This window comes from Saimiri boliviensis, chromosome 17 (assembly GCF_048565385.1).
Source record: "Saimiri boliviensis isolate mSaiBol1 chromosome 17, mSaiBol1.pri, whole genome shotgun sequence".
Classification (NCBI taxonomy): Eukaryota; Metazoa; Chordata; class Mammalia; order Primates; family Cebidae; genus Saimiri; species Saimiri boliviensis.
The window spans coordinates 31544590-31565721 of NC_133465.1; the positions used below are offsets into that span (position 1 = coordinate 31544590).

The following is a 21132-nucleotide window of genomic DNA, read 5'->3' on the forward strand; positions in this document are numbered from 1 at the left end:
AGAGAAGGAGCACCAGGCAGAGGGAACAGCATATGTGAAGGTGAGGGCATATGGCACCTTTTGTTCACTACAAAGAGGTCTGATTGCTGTCAGAGGTCACGACAAGCTGGGGAGACACAAGGGATGAAGGTGGAGGGGTCAGCCCAGCGGGGCCAGATCAGGAAGGGCCCTGAATGTCTTGCTAAGAACTTTAAATCTCATACTGAATTGTAATCCCAATGTCGGAGGTGGGGCCGGTGGGAGGTGACTAGATCCTGGGGGTGGTTTTTCATGGCTGTTTCAGCACCATCCTGTTGGTGCTGTTCTCGTGAGAGTGAGTTTGAAAGTGTGTAGCACCTCCCTGTCCCCTCCCGCTCTTGCTCCTGCCCTGTGGGACGCCTCACTTCCCCCTGCCATCCACCATGCCTGGAAGCTTCCCAATGCCTCTCCAAAACCGGAAGCTGCCATGCGTCCTGTAGAGCCTGCAGAACCATTGAGCCAAGTAAACCTTTTTTTAAAATAAATTACCCAGTCCTGCGATCATCAGGTCAGGAGTCTGAGATCAACCTGGCCAACATGGCAAAACCCCATCTCTACTAAAAATGCAAAAATTAGCCAGGTGTGGTGGTGCTCACCAGTAGTTCCAGCTACCTAGGAGGCTGAGCCACGAGAATTGCTTGAACTCAGGAGGTGGAGGTTGCAGTGAGCCGCGATCACGCCTGGGTGACAGAGTGCATTTCCATCTCATAAATAAATAAGCAAGCCAGTCTCAGGTATTTCTTTAAAACCTTCGAGAAGGAACTGATGCACCAGTGCTGCGCAAGCCTTGCCTCCCTCCACCCTCCTGCAATGCCTGTTCTTCTCCCCAGTGTACAGTGGAGGCCACTGAGACTCAGGGAGGCCACAGACACTGCCCAAGGCCAGATAGCTAAGAAAGTGGTGTGACGGGAATCGAAAACGTCAATCTCAGCACCACGCTCCCCACCCCTTCTACCCCCACCCTGACGATGCTACTGATTCTCAATAGCCTACAGTGTAACAGGTGTGGGATGTAACAAGCTGTCATCAGAGGTGGTCAAGCTACTCATCAAGAATGGTGAGGTGTGGGAAAGAATTAGCCTTCCTGATTTGTAAATTTCTTTGTACACCCCATCCCCTCTTCAAACACCCTTCCTTCCACCTGACTGCAGGGACTTTCTATTCAGGGTCCAATGGACAGGAGCTGCTCAGTCCCTGTGCTCCCAGGCCACTTGCTCCTTATGCACTGCAGCCACGACTGACACTGTAGCTCACAGATTGGCCTGCTGGAGGCACTGAACGGGTTTCTTGTTGAGCAGATGAAGGAATGAATTCCATGAATTTATGAGCAAGCCTGCCACCAAAGGAAATGAGCCCCAAATTCGCAAGTTGCCTGTTTAATCAGCACTGCTCTGGGCCCACTCGAGGATGGCCAATGGGTCTTGATGTGTGCACCGACACCAGCTGATTGACTGCCAGTGGCTGCTTGAGAATGACACTAGAGTTGCTCAACGGAAGCATCTGCAGCTTAGTGATATCTGCAGGAATGCTCATCCCCTATTCACCAGCACAGACAACCATCCTTCACTCACTGTTTTTTTTTTTTTTTGGTGAGACAGGGTCAGGCTCTGTTACCAAGACTGGAGTGCAGTGGTATGATCTTGGTTCAACTGCAACCCTTATCTTCCAGGATCAAGCCATCCTCCCACCTCAGCTTCCTGAGTAGCTGGGACTACAGGCACACACAACCACGCTTGACTACTTTTTGTATTTTTTGTAGAGATGGGGTTTTGCTATGTTGCCCAGGCTGGTCTTAAACTCCTGAGCTCAAGCAATCAGCCTGTCTTGGCATCCCAAATGCTGGGATTACAGGCCTGAGCCACCACGCCCAGCTGTTCACTCACCTTTCTTTAGATCAGAGATTACAAAGGAAATGACTTCAACATGTTCTATCCCCTCACAGGCCTTATACTGAAAAGAACACCTAACACACGCCAGGCTCTGGTCTAAGGACTTCACTTTAACTCATTTCCTCTTCACAATGACCCTGAGAGAAGTGTTATCACTGCCATTTTACAGACGAGGAAACCAAAGCACAGTGAGGTGAAGTAACTTGCCAACGTCCCATACGTTCTAAGTGGCCAAGCACAGTGCTGGGCCCAGGCAGTCCGATTCCATAGCCCATCCTTACCGTGACCAGACTGCCCTCACTAAGCCCCATGGGGCACGGTGAAGATGCTGTGATGCGGGATCTGCTGGGATCGCTGGTACCCAGTGGATCCCAGCAGGTGCCTGTGAAGTGTGGCCAGCACCGGGCAGATGAAAGGTCTGTGTCCTGGACTGTGATGGGGCCAGGACTCTGCTGGGGATGCAGAGGCACCACAAGCTGAGACTAAATGAGAGAAGAAACCTAGAAAATGCCTCTTTTCAGGGGCCTCCTCTAGGGAGGAAAAAGCACCCGCTGAACAAGAAACCTGAGTTCAAAGCCCAGCTCTGCTCCAGGCCAGGTGTGGGGCCCCAGATGACTCATCCAATGCCTCCAGTGGTCAGAGAGGCCTCAGCTACAAAGTGAGCTTAACACCACCTCTTACAAAGGTGTAGCCACAATACGTGTGACAGACGCCTGGCACATGGTAGGTGCATAAATTAGTGATCTCCCTCTTTTGGCATCTATGACAGGTGGACAGCAGCCTTTATCACCCAAATGGGTCACTACCACTTAAGAGCTGACTCTTCCACACTTCTTTAAAATCTAGGCATAAGGAAGAAGGAAAGAAGGGCTGACAAATTACCCCAAAGATCTCAGCTTGGGTGGCAAGCATGGGAACAAACCAATTGCCATTACAGCCTGAGGTTCAAATCCTGGCCCAGTCATCAGCTGCTGTGTGCCCTTTCCCAAGCCCCTTCCCCTCTCTGGGCTCAGTCTCCTCCTGTAATATGTGGGAATAAGAACGCCGGCCACACCTCTGCCATGTTTAATTTCAGCATCTGCTGGGAGACCCGGCATGGCAAGATTTCCTGAATTGAGTGCAACTTTCTACACTGCGCCGTGTACGGAGGACTTGATACAATGAGGCCAGAGAGGAAATTAAGCCTGATCCTCTCTGGGAAGAAAAAAACCGGGCAGAATATAAACCTCAGCGCCTTCCTTAAGCCTCAGGGAGCCGGAGGGAAGACAGGAGCTTCACATAATTAAAAAGCAGGCCTGATTCCATTCACGAGGCTGATTTTAATGCCTTATCTGTGTGGTAGTGGCAGCATTAAGTCAGGCATTTGAAGCTGTTTCTGAGGCAAGATTTAGAAAGCCTGTGAATAATTCCCAAGGACCTCGTGGCAAGGCCAGGATTACACACTTTGTCTGGGACAGCCATGTACACGCTCCCAGCTAAAGAGCCATAGAGTTTCCCTAACTGCCCTTGGCTCAGGCCCACATTAGCGTGTGCCTTCTGAGCACAGAACCCAGCCAGCAATGGGGATAGGAGAAGGCAAGGAGCGGGCTGGGGATGGGCTGGGGGCTAGAATCAGGGAAGCTGGCGGAAGGTACGCAGAGCCCTCCACAGAGAGAAAACCTCACCAGGCAGGCCCGGCAGACAGGCCTGGGATTTCTAAGCATGGCTGAAGCCCCCTCAGGTTCAGCCTGGCCAGACCCACCAGGATCCAGAGCCCCGAGGACCCTGGGAGAGCTTCTCAGGAGGCTGTTACCATCCAACCCTGGCCTTTCCAGGCTGCCCCAGCAACCCTGGGCCACGCCTGCCCCGCTCCATCCCCCAGCATGGTGGAGGCCGCAGCCCCGAGGGCACCAGGCCAAGGGAGAGGGCAGCAGGCCCCACGTACCCAGGCCTGTCACTTTCCGCAGGCAGGTGAGGGCGTACTGCAGGCGGCCACACTCCTCCGCACTGGCCCCACAGCGCCGCAGCGTCTCCTTCACCCTGGCCTCGTTCATCTCCAGCAGGGCATCCAGCGTGAGCTCTCGGGGGATCTCCTGAGGGGACAGAGCGACAGGCAGAGAGGCGGTGAGCAGTCAGAGGCCCAGTAGCCCCCTCAGCCTCAGGCCGGCCTCCCGCTGAGTGGCAGGGGCCAGCTGCTGGCTGGGCCGGCCTCTGACCAGAACCACCACGTGCTTGGGGACACAGGCAGAGCTCCCTGGCCCCCACCCTGCAGGCTCCCAGAGACAGCAGCTGAAGCAGACTCGGTGGCGGGTGAGACGAAGAAGTAAAGACCAGAAAGGTTTGGATGAGGACATGTGGCCCAGCTTGTCTCTTCTTACTCCTCTGCATAGAAAAAAACCTGGCAAATCATAACAACCTTTTAGAATGACAAGTACTTCAGACGAAGAAGGCCCTTTACGATTCTGTTGTATCTGAATCAGACAAGAGAGATTTCAAATCAAACTGGCTTAACAAAGGAAGGATTAAAAAAAAAAAAAAAAAAAAAAAACCTGGCCAAACACTGCAGAGGCACTTACTGCCTCCCCTGATTCTGTCAAAACCTTTCACTAAGCCCGCTTGACAGCTGAAGAAAGACGCTCACAGAAGTTATGTCACCTGCACCAGGTCACTGGGCCATAGGGGGAAGAAAGCAGCAGGCAGAATTTAACGGTGATCCTGTGACCTTCAGCCCCGGTGTGGCTGCTGCTCACCTTACATTACAGCAGTCTCCCTCTTATCTGCAGTTTCAGTTACCAGCAGCCAACCACGGCTTAGAACTACTACATGGAAAAGGCCAGGAACATTCCAGAAACAAAAAATGTAGTTTTAAACTATGCACCATTCTGAGTAATGTGACGAAATCTCGCGCCAACCAGCTCCGTCCCATCGGAGACGTGTATCATCCCTTTGTCCATGCTGTCTCCACTCCTGGCCTGTTAGTCACTTGGTAGCCGTCTTGGTTATCAGATCAGCTACCAGGACCTCTCCCCACGCAGTCCCGTTATCATCTCACGTCATCCCATGATGAGGAGTGAGAACAGAGAGAGGAGAGAGACCACATGCCGATAACTTTCATTCTAGCATATTGTTGTAATTACTCTATTTTGTTATTGTTGATTATTAATATCTTGCTGTGCCCCACTTATTAACTTTATCAGAGGTATGTATGTATAGGAAAAAACATAGTATATGTAGGGTTCAGTACTATCCACGGTTTCAGGTATCCGCTGAGGGTCCTGGCACATTATCCCCTGCAGAAAAGGGGGAACTACTATGTACAGCAAAAGGGAAATTATCCGAGTAGGCTACATCCAAGCACAAGAGCCCTTTAAAAGCAAAGGGTTCTCTTGAGCTGGTAACAGAAGTCAGAGACTTGAAGCGTGACAAGGACTCAGCAGACTTTGAAGAAGGAGGGGAACGGGGGTGACCCCTGGGAGGAAGAGTGGCTCCTGGCTGACAGCCATTGAGGGAATGAGGACCTCAGACCTCCAGCCACAAGGAAATGGATTCCGCCAAAAACCTGAAGGAACATGCAAGTGGATTCCTCCCCAGAGCTTCCAGCTAAGAGGAAGGCCTGGCCTACACCCAGACCGCAACCTGTGAGATCCCAAGTAAGGATGTGAGCAGAGCTCGCCTGGATTCCTCCACTCAGTCTTCTACCTAGAGAACCCTGAGCTCATAAGAGGGTGGTATGTCAAGCTGCTACATTTGTTACAAAGCAATGGAAAATACAAAGAGTGGATGTTTGAATCAAGGCCCAGCAGACTTCAAAACTTGCGCCCTTTCCTCTCATCGAGGAGGGAGGAAACCTCTCCAGCTCTGACTACTTTGAATCACATGATGCTGTCAGAGGCATTCGAACCACAGTCGTTCCATCTTGAATAGGAGCTGGGTAAAATGAGACTGAGACCTACTCGATGCACCCCCAGGAGGTCAGGCATTCTTAATCACAGGGTGAGACAGGAGGTCACGGATACCCGTCACAAAGACCCCGTGATAAAAGGGTAAAGAAGCCAGCCAAAACCCACCAAAACCAAGATGGCGACCACACTGACCTCTGGACTTCCTCACTGCTCATTATATGCTAATTATAATGCCTTTGCATGCTAAAAGACACTCCCACCAGTGCCATGACAGTTTACAAATGCCATGGCAATGCCCAGAAGTTACCCTACATGGTCTAAAAGTGGGGGAGGGGTCCTCAGTTCCAGGAATTATCTGCCCCTTTCCCAGAAAATTCATGAATAATGTACCCCTTATTTGGCATATGATCATGAAAACAGCCACAGCAGCGCTCAGGGCGGCTCTGCTTACGGAGTTGCCATTCTTTTGCTTCTCAACTTCTCTAAAAAACTTGCTTTCACTTTACTCTGTGGACTCACCAGGATTCCTTTTTGTGCAAGACTCACGAACCCTCTTTTGGGATCTGGAACGGGACCCCTTTCCAGCAACTATACCAAGCCTGGGACAAACATAAAAAAAAAAAACAATGGGACATGCCACTGGCCTCAAGTGACCCGAAGTCCAGTGGGAGGGGTGACAGACATTAAAACAGGTAATTGCCATGCAGTAAGATGTCCACTAGAACAGAGAGAGTTCAAAGAGCTATGGGACCAGAACAGACTTTTTATTTTTTATTTTTTTGCCTTTAATCCTTTCTATATTTTCCAGATTTTCTATAACAGAGAAGGCCAGACATTCCACATTAAACGACTGCTATAAAGCTCACAGTTCTTGAGAATCTAAGCTAATTTTCAATGATTTTTAGCAAGTTGCGTCTAATTTTACTTTTAAGGACTAATTTCATTATCACTCCATTTGCATGCTGTAATTCTTTGCCTCAAGTATCAAAACTAACCCTGATGAAGACACCGGCTAGGTCCTGAGGGTAGCAGCCTGGCCCATACCCCTCTCTCGCATAGTGTGACTGGAACCAGATGCCTGCCTTTGTTTTTGCTTCTTACTGTGCCCAAAATGCTTTTGTATCTTGTCAGTATATTCTTCAATCTCCAGGGCTGTAAGCAAGAATCACGTCACCATTTAGGAGGATTCACACCAAAATAAAACCAGAGACATAACAGTACCAAGAAGCTCATCACTGGTTGGCCAGAACCCTGGTTACCTTCCAGAAGATAAAACTAAAGTGTCACAGGAAACCATCGACGAGAACGCACCAGCTGGGGAGGCAGATTAGACAAACGGTGCCATGGGGGAGCTTCTAGCCAATCAATGTCTGGCTTCATTTCCCTTAGCCTGTCTTCCACTGAAATGACGTTTGGTTCACTTTGCCCTCATTTCACTGTGAAGAGTACCCTGGCAATACTGTGAGGGCAAGCGCAGAAGTGCCCTCCACCTTATCTGTACAAAGCCATCTTCTACCTTTGTCCGGAAGGGTGTCCTCCGTTTGTCTCTCTACCACATACTCCAACGCTGGGAGGACTCAGCAGCTTCCCCAGAGGACGGGAGAGATGTTTAATGGGGGCCGACGGGGAGCCAGGCCGAGGAAACCATAGCTTCGACCTAACTATAATGCAAATAAGGACTCTTTTTTTTTTCATTCCTCTCTTCCTCACCCACGACCAAGTCTCAAGTTCTCAAACATGTTATAGTGATCCCGAAGTTTCTCTTCGAGGAATCAGTATGTATGTTCAGCTCTCTTAGTCTTTAATTTTCTGTTTTAAAGTTTGACTTCCTTGTAATCCCAGTAAACAATCTTCTCCACCGATTGTAATCAGTGGTTCCTATCTGTTCCCCCGCCCCCACCCCACCCCCCAACGCCATCCTGACTCTCCCGGTCACCTGGTCCAGTGACCTGCTCGGGTCACCTTCTTTGACCTAGGTCACTCCTGGCTACCTGTTCTGACCCACCCGTAACCGTCCCTCCTGCCAAAACACTCTAGCTCGGACCCCTGCTCTCTTTAAAATAGCCAATTGGGATTAGTCCAGCTTGTGCAGTCTAAGCCTAGGAATAAGGGAACGACACAGCAGTAGGCAAAAGTACCCCCTCTGTCAGGCAAAAGTACCCCTTCCCCCTTGTCCAAGCGTGCAGCCACGATTGCTCCGTCCGTGAGCTGCACCCTTCTATAGAAGTAACTTGCCTTGCTGAGAGGATTTATCTTCAAGTGCTCTTTCTTTTGCGGCATTGAAATTTTACTCATAACAAACATAATAACTACATTTATTATTACAAACTATTTGCCAGAACAATATGCCTGGGGCTTTGCATACGTTAGATTATCTTTAATCAATTCAGCAAGTAAATGCAGTTAAGTCCATTTTACTGAGGCTGAGAGACCTCACAGCTTAACAAGTGGCTAGGCAGAATCGAAACCCATGTGTGCCCGATTTCACACCTCCTCCAAATATTCCATGCTGTCACTTGTTAACCCGACCAAGCCTTGGGATACAGCCGCTACCTTTCAGGGAAAATTATTTTTTTCAAAGCAAATTAATTTCTACCTACTTTCAGAAAACGGAAGTGAGGTACAGAAACAGCTGGATTGGTTACAGCTCCTTTGCCTTATTTGAACAAGGTTGGAACAGTTGGCTATGTTTGATTGGCTAAAACTCGGTGACGGGCACAAGTGGAGGCTGCACCTCCCCTTTTAGCGTTCACAATGTACAGAAAAACCTTTAGGCTGGACTTAAAATATCTAAGGAAGTAGCTTTAGGCTAAACTCGATTTAATACACTTCCCTGCCTTTTTACTGGACAAGAAACCCAACAACAGCAATGGCAATGCTAAACAGAAACCCTACCACCACCCCCTCCACCCCTGCTTCCCTCCGTTGGTGCCGGGGACAAGGGTAGGCTATGGAGGGGTGCCAGACCTTCTGATTTTAAAGAAATCCGAATTTTTATTTTGAAATCCTGGCTTTTATGTGGTGGTAACGAATTCAAATTTGTAAAAACAAAACAGATTAAAATTATGTCCACAAAGAACACGGGGCCCCCAGGCCTAAGTGCGGAGAATCTGATGCCTTCCAAAGTTAATTTGACCAGTGAGTGACGACTAACAAGTTACTTCTGTAGGCAAATGGGGAAGGATGCTGGCCCAGCAGGAAGTACTCCAGGAGACCAGGCTTTCTCAGTGAGGGCCCCCCCTGGAAACAAAGTGCCCGACCTCCCAACTCTACCACTGACTTTGAGACCCAACGTTTGCTTAAGAAAAGAAAGCCACCAGGAAGGCCTCGTGGCTGTGCAGGCCCCTGCAAGGGGCCCTGATATCTCCCAGTATCATGATTCAGCAGTGCCCCAAAGCAACTCAGCACCCCCAAAACCTCACATGTGGATGTGACTTGCCCACCCACAGTGACAGGCACAGCCAGGTCTGATTTAGGAAGATGTTTCAAAGCAGAGTAACTCACAATTTTCCCGGATCATCTCTAAACCAAAGACAAATTAGGGAATCAGTTTTGCCACCTGCTAAAAGTGAACTCGCATGTGAAGCCACTCTGAAACCTTCTCAGGTCTGAGAAGCTCCAATGCCCCAGGAGGGCATCCCACCTACCAGGAGGTGCACAGAAGATGCTAAGTTGCTCAAAGCCAAGGGCGAAAGGCCCCTCTCTCCACCCAAACCCCAGAGTTCTAGAGAACCCGGCTGGGAGTTCACGCTGCTTCCAGAATTACTGCCCACCCCAGCTTCTGTCTGAAGAAGAAAATATGGAACTAGAAACCAAGAAGGGAAGACATGGATGCCCAGACCATCGCAGGAGATGTCCAGCCCCAGCTCCAACAAGTCTCAGGGTTAGCAGGGTGCACACAGGCGGGGTCGCAGGAATGAGGAGCAGAGTGAGAGTGTTGGAGATCACTGGCTCCCTGCCTCTGCCTCTCTCTCCCTCAGACCAGGAGATATGTTTTCCAGCAGGTGGGATTAAGGTATTCTTTCTGATAATATTTAGAGAGCAGGGCCAGTTGAGCACTGAGGTCACGCCCAGTCTGTGACAATCCAGTCACATCATTAACAGGAGACTGCTGGTCTCCGTTCTCTCCAGTGGAGGGTGAAGATGGGTTTGGCCAACACGCTACCCCCTCCCCCAGCAGCTGGCAGAGGCTGACGTCACAAGCCATGCTGGGTAAGCTGGCAGCTCAGGGCCAGTTGGGTATCAAATAGTATCCACAGATTTACCAGCAGCCACGGGGCTGCCTGGGGTCTATACTTAGAAACCTGGGCCAGCTGACACTGAGAGGCGCCACACGCCCTGTGGCCAGTCAGGTGGACCAGGGAAATGCCCGGGGCAGCACCGCTGGCGCACTGGCCACGTACACAAACATATCACACTTCATGCCAGAACACGGGTGAAAGCTGGGATGAAGGAAGATCAAGAAGCAAACCCATGCTCTGTGTTTCTGTTCAGCTTTGCAGCTCAGAGCATGCCTCAGGCAGTGTTGCTGGAACACAGGGCCATCTGTGGCACCTGGAAGCCTGGTGTTTGCGAGCAGGTGCATCCCCCAACATCCCTGGCTGTGATGAAAGGGATCCTTAACCCCGACTCTTTCCCAGGGACTGCTCAAACCAGAGAGGCCAAAGGTGGGCTTCTAGAGCCCTGTGGGGTGGTGACGTACGACCCTGCACATACCTCTGAGGCCAGAGCCCAGTGGGGCTGGAAGGAGAGAGAGAGGAGCCAGTGGGGAAGGTTTCTATGGCGGCCCAGGCTGGGAGCCGCATGTCTCAAATTGGCAAGGGAGCACCTGACAGATGTTCCTCCTACCTGCACCCCACTACTGGGGCTGATGGAGAGGGAGGAGTGAGACCTGGATAATAACAGTCAGATATTCTGGGAGGCACAGGAGGGGCTGAGGCAAAAGCCTAGGTCAGGCAGCCTCCAGAGGCTTCCACAGAAATCAGCCAAAAGCCTGGGGATGCTGGTGTTGCTTTTTGGCCAGTTGTGCGCCCAGCCTCCTCCCTAGCCCATCCCTGGGAAGCAAGAACAAAGCCTTCCCATGGGAGAGCCAGTTGCTTCCTCGAGGGCAACCCCTCCCCTCAACACCATTCCCCAGAGGCCAGCACAGCGAAGGAAAGACCCAGACTGGGTCCCTGCAATGCCCCTCACCTCAGACAAGTCCCCGCCCCTCTCTGGGCTTCAGATTTCCCATTTATAAAGTGAGTGGCTCCGCCTAGAGCAGATCAGTGGCTCTCAATCCGAGTTGTGCCCTGGAATTTGTCAGGGACTTTAAAAATGAATCACAATATTGGGGCCCCATCTCAGATGAGCCAAATCAGAATTTCTGGAGGTGGGGACCACGGGGGCAGACAGGCGTCGGGGCCCGATGTCTGGCTAAAGTAGCCCAAGTCAAGATCTGGGGATGTCCAGATCAGAAGGCAGATGTGGCCTCAGCAGGGCTGTGCGCGGCAGCCTGTCCTCCTGCCTGTACTCAGGAGGCCACACTCCTTCCGCTGAACTCAAACCCAGCCCAGGCTCACAGCTGTCCCAGGGGATGTCCTCTCCTGTGCACAGGTCCATGCCTCTGTCCCCACAAAGCAAGTAGGGGCTGACAGTGGGGAGCCAGGCTTGAACTGGCACCTTCAGGACTGGTTTTTTCTCATGTATGCATTGGTACACCTGGGATTGAAAGCTTGTCTAGCAAAAAGGTTGATGTGGAAGGATACAGGTCAAAGGGGAGAAGGAGATGAGGGGGTTCAAGAAAGGGCGATAAGCATTTATTACACATCTCCTGCGTGCCAGGCACTCTGTCAGATGAACCACAGAGGTCTGCACATGCAATCTTCGTAACACCCTAAGATGGGAGATAAGGCTGACAGAGGGCGGGTAACTTGCCCAAGGCCACTCGGAACAAGGCCTTCTCCACCCGCTGCCAGGCAGCCCTGGTGTCCACTGCCTTGCACCATGAAGTGAGCCCTTTTTCCCAGGGCAGTGTTTATTTGCCACCACTGGCATCACAGGTCACATCTGACTTTCCAGATCCCATACCCCTCTATCCCTGGGTAGAGCTCACCCTGACTGGGTGAGCTTTGGCCATAGGGTTTCAAGCAGCTGCAGAAGGCTCCTCCAAGGAGGTCTCTCTACGTTCCCTTTTGATCCTGCTTAGCCTCCTCTCCAGTCCTTTGGAGGAAGCTGGCACTTTCCTTTTTTTTTTTTTTTTTTTATTTTTTATTTTTTTAAGACAGGAGTTTTGCTCTCGTTGCCAAGTCTGGAGTGCAATGGCGCGATCTTGGCTCAACACAACCTCTGCCTCCCGAGTTCAAGCGATTCTTCTGCCTCAGCCTCCTGAGTAGCTGGGATTACAGGCATGTGCCACCATGCCCAAGTAATTTTGTATTTTTAGTAGAGACGGGGTTTCTCTATGTTGGTCAGGTTGGTCTCAAACTCCTGACATCAGGTGCCCACCTCAGCCTCCCAAAGTGCTGGGATTACAGGCGTACGCCACCTTGCCTGGCTGAAGCTGGCACTTTTCAGCTCTGCCTGGGACCAGATCTTTAGCTTCCAGCTGTACCCGCTGTCACCACAGCCACCCCTTTCTCTCCAGCTAGTCCTCTCTCCTGGAAAGCCGGTCCTGTGGCTGCCTCCTTGCTCTCCCTATCAGTGTGGGAAGGCCCCATTCCTCCTCCTATAAATCCAGAGGTGTAGCACGCAGTATGAGAACAGGCAAGCTTCTTCTGAAAGCCATGGAGTCTCTTCAGCTTTGTGGGCTACATGGTCTGTCACAACTGCTGCACTCTGCCGCTGTGGCACCACAAGAGCCACAGACAATACGTACCCAAATGGGTGTGGCTGTGATCCCCTAAAACCTAGCTACAGACACTGAAACAAATTTCATGTAGCTTTCATGGGTCACAAAATAGTCTGTTGTTTCTCATTCCTCCCACCAGTTCAAAACGTAAAAACCATTCTTAGTTCACAAGGCTCTACACAAACTAGTGCTGGGCTGGACTTGGCCCATGGACCAGAGTTTGGTGACCCCCAGACACACACCAATGCGGCTGGGCTCCCACGGCTTTGATGCCTACTGCTGCTGTTGGGGCAGCAGTTGTTTCCAAGGTTTTCTGGAAAACCAGAGAGGGTCCCTGAGGGGATCAGGAGCTCCTAGTTGGACCCCCATGGAGCAGCTCTGAAACCCGACAGCTCCTGTTCCCAGGCAGAGGAGCCTGGTTCTCCTGTCTCCAGCTCCGGGCTCACTTCCTGCAGCCCGGCTCATCCCCCAACTGAACAGAGACAATCTCAAAGGACAGGCCTCATGTACTTGACACTGGGGCATGTCCCTCTGGTGGAGGGCATCTGTGATTTGGCTCCTGGCCCCACAGGGGACCCACCAGACTCCAAGGCTGGTGCCCCGAGGCCTGACTGACAGTCTGGGTCCTCTCTGGTGCCAGGGCCCTCCCTGGCTGAACTCCGAGCTCTTGCCCTGCATAATGTGGAGGAGGAGGGGACTTGTCTGACCATGCTCTTTTCAATGGTGCATCCAAGCAGTGTGGGGGCTCCTGGTGGCCCTGGGCCTGGCTGCTCCTCCTTTCCCACATCCCGCCTGACCCCAGCATGCAGTCAGGACAGGCTTGAGGGCAGGCCCACATCTGCCATTAGCGGCCTGCATCGTCACCTTTCTCTGAATCATCAGCACACATTTCTAGACCCAGGCTGCCGTGTGAAAATGGCCAGATGTGTCCTGCATTAGAGAAACACACACATGTACTCCAGCTTTGGGCACTGATGCATCCCCCGACTGCTCCCAAAATGTAGAAGGGAGACGGCTAGACTTCTACAGGGTGGATTTCCCCACACCCAGGATGTTTAACATTTTACAAAATGTGTGATTGTAAAATTTTAATTGTTTTAAAAAAACAGTATTATCCGCAAGATCCCACATTAGAACTTGAGTCAAAATAAATACATCCAACTTAAAATATATATATTTAAAGAACATTCAAAAGGAAAAGTGGGGTCAGGATGGAATGTGGGAGGGTGAGCCAAAGAGCTGTTTTAATCCTTGAGAGACACTAAACTTCTAGGGGACCGGCAAATGAGAAAGCCCCTCCCTGCCCAAAATAGGGCTATGTGCAGGGGCCGGAGCTGAGGGCCCAGGGTCAGAGTCCCTTTCCGGGTTGGCAGTTGGGTAAGGAGGGGGCTACAGGGAAGGGTGAGTAGAGGACGTGCCGTCCAATAGGACACTTTTCCTCTACAAGAGGCGGAGTCCTGGCAGCAGGCCTAAGCTGGGACTGTTGCCGGGAAACTGGGATGCAGTAATCCTATGCAGAGGGTGCAGGGTACCAGGCGTGGCCAGAATGAAACAGGGGTTCCCGGGTACGGCCATGTCCCCAGCATCTTTACTGCTCCCCCTCCCTATTCTCCCCTGCTCGGACACACCATTGAAAAGAGCATGGTCAGACAAGTCCCCTTCTCCTCCACATGTGCAGGGCAAGAGCTCGGAGTTCAGCCAGGGAGGGCCTTGGCACCAGAGAGGACCCAGACTGTCAAACAGGCCTCGGGGCACCAGCCTTGGAGTCTGGTGGGTCCCCTGTGGGGCCAGGAGCCAAATCACAGATGCCCTCCACCAGAGGGACATGCCCCAGTGTCCAGCACATGAGGTCTGTCCTTTGGGGTCATCTGCCTGTCCGTTCAGTCGGAGGATGTGCCGGGCTGCAGGAAGTGAGCCCAGAGCTAGAGACAGGAGAACCTGGCTCCTCTGCCTGGGAACAAGAGCTGTCGTGTTTCAGAGTTGCTCCATGGGGGTCCAACTAGCAGACCGGCCTCTCAGGAGCTCCTCTCTGTGGTTTTCCAGAAACCTTGAAAACTGCTGCTGCCCCACAGCAGCAATAGGCATTGAAGCTGGGGGAGCTCAACAGAGCCCCTGAGCAGACAGCCAAGGAGATGCTGGGGAGACCAATGCCACAGCCACAAGGTTCTAGGGGCACGAAAGGGCCAACGGCTCCTCAAGAGGTTGGGAAGAAACCCCTTCTCTGCCGAGGTCAAAGACTGGCTCCAAAGGGAACTCAGGGACTATCTCGTCAGCACTCATTTTACAGAGGAGGAAACCTGCCTGGGTCACCCCAAACAATGGTGCCAGGACCAGGATCCCGGAGTCCAGACCCACTTGCCAGCAATCAATGCCAGGATATACCATGCCCCCAGGAGGGTGTGCCAGTTTCCAGCAGGCACTCCCTGCCCAAATGCAAAGGTTTCATTCCTTCCAGGTTTTCTGAGTTAGTCCAAGAAGGGAGCCAAGGTCAAGATCTCCCTGAGGTCTGTCCCGAGGATCACCTCCCTCTGCCTAAGGGATGCCAAGCCACATGAGTGCCTTGTGGGCGCAGAGCCCCGTGCAATCCAGAAGCAATGCTGCTCCGGGCTCGTGGCCTCACCTGCAGCCTAGCCAGGCCCTAACGCCTCACTGGCTTAGAAGGTGGCAGACGGGCGGAACTCCTCAAGTCCATGTTCTTGTCCGCCCCTACCCACTATCACTTACTTATTTTTTTAAAGAGACCAGGGTCTCGCCATGTCGGTCTGGCTGGTCTTAAACTCCTGGCCTCAAGCAAACCTGCCTTGGTCTCCCAAAGTGCTGGGATTACAGATGTGAGCCATACTCCCACTTTGGTGACAATGCACTTCTCTTCTTTTTGAAAGTTAGAAACAGATCCCACGTCACCAGCGACACCCTAACACCCAGGTCCTGAAACTCACTCAGGGCCATGGTGCCTGGATTCTTACACAGCTTCTTGACATACTTCCCCTTTCACAATCAGTCTAATCATAAAAATAACAACTCTTGATATTATCAGCACTCTGTAAGTGGCCTGGGCACAACTGCTTGGTAGCTAAGGAACTGAGAGCTTCAGAGAGATGAAGTTACTGACCTGAAGACACAGCAAGCCCTGAGTAATAGAGCCTAGATTTGGACCTTGGTCTGTGTGACCCTGAAGTCAGCACTTACAGTCTCTAAAACAACTGGCCTTCCTGGCCTGGTCAACCAGAAGCACGGAGAGGCTGGGCTGCATCAGCCCATACAGTTCCATGTGCCTACGCTCCCTATAAAAGCAGCATGCTGGGAACAAGTGGGTCCTACTCAAAAGCAGGAAATGACCAAACACCATTCACTAGAAGAATGGGGAGGATCTATTTCAGGAAGATTCTAACTGATCCCTAGCGGCCTTAGACACGGAAGACAGTGAATAGAGTCATGAAACAGAAGCACCTTCTACCCCAACATGCGACTTCTCCGCAAGTGTTCTATAGCCAGTTAGCAAAGCAGGGACTCAGAGCCCAGCAAATGAACCCAGCTCCAGGGAGCTATGGGAAGGCCTCCTGGGCCCAGACCCCTGTGCCTACCTCATAATCCTCCAGCCCAGGTGGGCTCACGCCTTGGGCTTCTCTTGGCATCCCCAGAGGTGGAGGCCCTGTGCCCCTGGACACCTTGGCCATCACCCAGCTCCACAGGCGATGCATGGCAAGAGGGCCCGAGCCCAGGGTCCCCGGCAGCCCTGGCCCCCAGTGCAGTGTCCCAGGGAAGGAGGAGGCAGGGAGAGGGGTTTCTGTTTTCAAGACTGTAGTAAACAGTCACTGCAGCCAAAAATAGTTTGTGCCTGGGAGCTGGGGAGTCAGCACATACCTCCCGGGGCAGGTGCTGGGTGGGAGACGCGCAGTCTCCAGCAGGCTCTGCAGCAGGGGCTGGGACCAGGCGCCCAGGATGTCCGGGATACCAGGCCACCAAGAGGTTTTCCCTGACTTGCCACCTCCCTCCAAAAAATAGGACCCGAGTCAGTAAGAACACTGTCACCTCCCTCCTTCCAATGAATCATCTGGGGAACCCCCACCCCCACATGAACTCCAGCTGCCCTGAAATCCCTCCAGCGTCTCACATGCTTAGGGTGGGTGGTGTGGAGACCGACAGGAAGAACCCTGTGAACTGCAGCAGATGCCTGGGATGGCTCATGAGACAGCCTTAAAAAGGATGCTTGCCGGGCGCGGTGGCTCAAGCCTGTAATCCCAGCACTTTGGGAGGCCGAGGCAGGTGGATCACGAGGTCAAGAGATCGAGACCATCCTGGTCAATACGGTGAAACCCCGCCTCTACTAAAAATATAAAAATTAGCTGGGCATGGTGGCGCACGCCTGCAGTCCCAGCGACTCGGGAGGCTGAGGCAGGAGAATTGCTTGAAACCAGAAGACTGAGGTTGCAGTGAGCCGAGATCGTGCCATTGCACTCCAGCCTGGGTAGCAAGAGCGAAACTCCGTCTCAAAAAAAAAAAAAAAAACCACAAAACTCCTAGAGGTCTACCCCAAAAACTGTGAACTTGAGTCCATGTAAATGAAAAAAATACATGTAGAAACAGTTACGTGCTGACTATCAGTGGCTAGCAGGGTTATGTGGGGGTTTTATTTTATTTTCAAACTTCTCTATATTTTTAAATTTTCCTACAATGGATGTTCATAATTAAGATTTACAGAATGCTGCTTTAAAATCATAATTAATGGCCAGGTGCAGTGGCTCATACCTGTAATTCCAAAACTTTGGGAGGCTGAGGCAGGCGGACTGCTTAAGTTCAGGAGTACGAGACCAGCCTGAGCAACATGGCAAAACCCTGTCTCTACCAAAAATACAAAAAAATTAGCCAGGGGTGGTGGCGCACGTGTAGTCCCAGCTACTCCGGAGACTAAGGTCGGGGGATTGCTTGAGGCTAAAAGATGGAGGGTGCAGTGAGCTAAGATTGTGCCAATGCACTCCAGCCTGGGTGACAGAGCGAGACACAGTCTCAAAAATAAATAAATATAACAATAATAATTAATAATAAAGTAATTAAATAAAGATGCTCAGGCGTTAGAGAGGGCATGTACGACATGGTCCTACATAAGACAATTTAGAGAGAGAGGGACAGAGAGTGTGTATTTCATGACCCATTCCTGGATATGAATCCCAGCTCTCCCACTTAACATTTAAGTGACCTCAGGTAAGTGAGGTCACTTAGTTTCTCCATCCCTATTTTAAACTGAGGATAAAAGCATTGTCTTCTCATACAGTTACTGGGAGGACTGAATGAGACTCCATGTAAAGCTCACAGCTCAGTCCAAGGCACAATGGGAGTGTCTGCTAAAGAATTACAGCATAAATTCATAAATAAACTACAGTGAAAAAGAAAAAGAGAAGGCCAGCAAAGTTGACTGACTGGAAGGAAATGCATCAAATGGTTTACAGTGTTCCCTTTGAGTAGTAAGATTATGGTGCAAACCATAATAAATGGTGTAGCTGTTATTGTTTTCTATACTTTATACATTTTGAAAATAAACATATATGTAAATGATGGGATATTAAGAAAACACCTAAAAAGCTAAGAGACAATAGTTGCCTATGAGGAGGGTTTTCTTTGCCTTTCTATTATTTTCTAAAATAAACATTGATTTCATAGCGAAGAAAATGAGAAATGTTATTAAAAACAAAAACTGGAGGGTGGGCTCACCTATTGTATTCTAGAAACATGATCTCTGCAGACCCTTCCTGTGGAGCTGCAAAGCCTCTGACAAACCATCTCTGAAGGAGGAAGAGTTTTTACAGATCTCTGCCTTCTGTTAGCAGGGCTGTCTTTCCTCCAAGAACCCATTTCCTGAGCACAGGTGGCCCTGACCCTTCGGGCCTGGCCTCCCCACCAAGGTTAAACCTTCTGAGCCAATTGCGAGTGGGGGTGGTGGGAGAGTGGTGCAGTTTTGGGGGGGGGGGGGAGGTTCTTCCCTCTTCCTAGCCCAGTGATTGGTTACAGTATGAACACGTGAATAAGGCCAAGCCAATCAGAGCCTTCTCTGGGATTTTCCAGCTATTTTTCAACCAAGGGAAGCAGCCCTTCATTGACAAGCATGACTATAGTAGAAGGTAGTGAGGTTCAGCTGCCTGTGCCATTCCTATCTGCCATGTGGAGTAAGCCTGTCCCACAGGCACATCCTAATGACATCATCTGAGCCCCTGCATGCAGACTTCCTTGGATTTGTATTGCCTAAACTGGTAAGTCTCTGTTTTAATCCAACAGGTATCTGAACTTGCTATGAAAAAGTTCTAACTTGGAGTAGGAGAATATAATAGCTTCTATTAAGTAATTACTATAACCCTGGTGCCATGCTATTCTTCCATTTGTACATCTATCCATCTCATCTAGTCAATAAATAGCTACTGAAGGCCGAATGCCATAGCTCATGCCTGTAATTCCAACACTTGGGGAGGCCAAGGCAGGCAGATCACCTGGTGCCAGGAGTTTGAGACCAGCTGGCCAACATGGTGAAACCCCGTCTCTACTAAAAATACAAAAAAATTAGCCTGGAGTGGTGGCAGGCTCCTGTAATCTCAGCTACTCAGGAGGCTGAGGCAGGAGAATCGCGTTAACCCAGGAGGTGGAGGTTGCAGTGAGCCAAGATTGTGTCATTGCACTCCAGCCTGGGTAACAAGGGCAAAACTCCATTTCAAAAAAAAAAAGCTACTGAATACCAACTGTGTGCCAGGCACTCTCTGAGCACAGGAGATACAAAAGTGAATAAAATAGTCTTTTTCCTTAGGGAGCTTACATTCAAATAAGAACCATAGAATAAAAAACAAATAAAAGATATAGTTAAAATATGTAATTGGAGTTTATGAATGAGTGCTAAAAAGGAAAGAGCATGCTGATCAAGTGGCAGGCATGGCAGGCCTCTAAGCTTAGACAAGGTAGCCTCTCTCAAGAGCTGACCTCTAAGTCCCGGTCAGAGGATGAGATGGCACCAGCCACAAGGTACAGCAACTTCCAGGCAGAGGAAACAGAAGATACAAAGGCCCTGGGCTAAGACAGGAAACCATCTGATGGGTTCTCCTGCCGGTGGCAGAGTGAGGAGAGGCAGGGGATGATGTGGAAGAAGGCTGCAGACAGTGGAAATTAAGAGGCCTCAAAGGTAGGTGAAGGGGCTGGATTTTGTGCGAAGCGTAACAAGACACTGACGGAATATTTAACTCAGAACTGTCTAGCCAGGTTCAGTGGCTCACACCTATAATCCCCACACTTCGGGAGGCTAAGGTGGGAGGATTACTTGGAGCCAGGAGTTTGAGACCAGCTTGGGGCAACAGAGCAAGACCCAATCTCCAAAAACATAGCTGAGCATGGCGGTGCACACCTGTAGTCCTAGCTACTGGGGAGGCAGGGGGAGAGCTTGAGCCCAGGAGTTGAAGGCTGCAGTGAGCCCTGATTGCACCACTGCATTCCAGCCTGGGCAGCAAAAGAAAGAAAAGGAAAATGGAAAGGAGAGGTAACAGGAAAGGAGACAGGAAAAAGAAAAAGTAAGAAAGTGAGATTGAGACAACTGGATTTGCTAAAACCACTCTTTGCTCATAAAGAATGAAATGAAGAGGGCAAAGAGTGGATATAGGGAGCGGCAGGGGAAATCGCAACAGTCCCCAGTCAAGATCAGCGAGGTGGCAGTGATGGAAAAGGGATGCAGAGGGACCTGAGACCCACACTTGGACAGAGGGTCAGTAGGATTTGCTATTTGATTCCACATGGGCATTGAGGAAGCAGAATGAATCAGAAACACTCCCAGGTTTCCAGTAAGAGCAGCTGGAAGACAACAAGCAGGCTCAGAAAAGTCAAGGGACCTGCCCAAGGTCAGAAGGCTGGCAAGTGGCAAAGGAAGAATTTTGTCAGAATTGTATCTGCCTCCAAGACCATTTACTTCCAGAGGTGACACTCAAACAATTTTGTTTTCCAATCCTGTGGCCTCCCTAAAGGTACACGGCTAGGAGCAGGGGCCATTGAAATTTCTGTGCCGTTTTTTTAAAGGGTAGTAAGAGAAGACATTGCTGCTTTATAATAGTTAAAACAGTGCAGTGTTGACATAAATGTTCCCCAGTGATATCTGGCCAGTCAGATCTGTTCTAGAGCAATCCTACCTCTGAGGTGGTCCCAGGAGGAGGAGGCAACAAGCACAAGCTGACTGCTCAGGACCACATAGTCCCCCAGAGGTGGCTCAGGCACACGTTACACCACAGCCTCATGGCAGGGCTACGGGCACACAGTCCTGCTCAAGTCCAGCCTGTTGCCAACAGAAACTTGGGGTAGCTTGGGAGCCCTGGGATTCGGCAGGCCACCGGCAGCCACCTCGTCTTCACCCTCCCCAGAGATCCTTGTAATGCAACCTTCACTGGCCCAGATGAGAGCTCCTGAGACGCCTTGGCCCAAGAGACCAAAATTCTTTGGATACTCTTATTTGAAATCAGTCATTCAACAAGAACACCCACCACATGACAGGCACTGG

The 21132-nt window shown here is 50.8% G+C and overlaps 1 protein-coding gene across 4 annotated transcripts in view; it reads right to left on the bottom strand.

Moving 5' to 3' along the window:
* Positions 1 to 21132, bottom strand: part of KSR1 (kinase suppressor of ras 1) — a 175178-nt gene that overhangs the window by 43273 nt on the left and 110773 nt on the right. For all 4 annotated transcript variants that reach the window (XM_074388484.1, XM_074388483.1, XM_074388481.1 and 1 more), the window contains one exon: positions 3832 to 3979. In XM_074388484.1, the coding sequence (XP_074244585.1) occupies positions 3832 to 3979 (148 nt within the window). The remainder of the gene's footprint in view (positions 1 to 3831; positions 3980 to 21132) is intronic.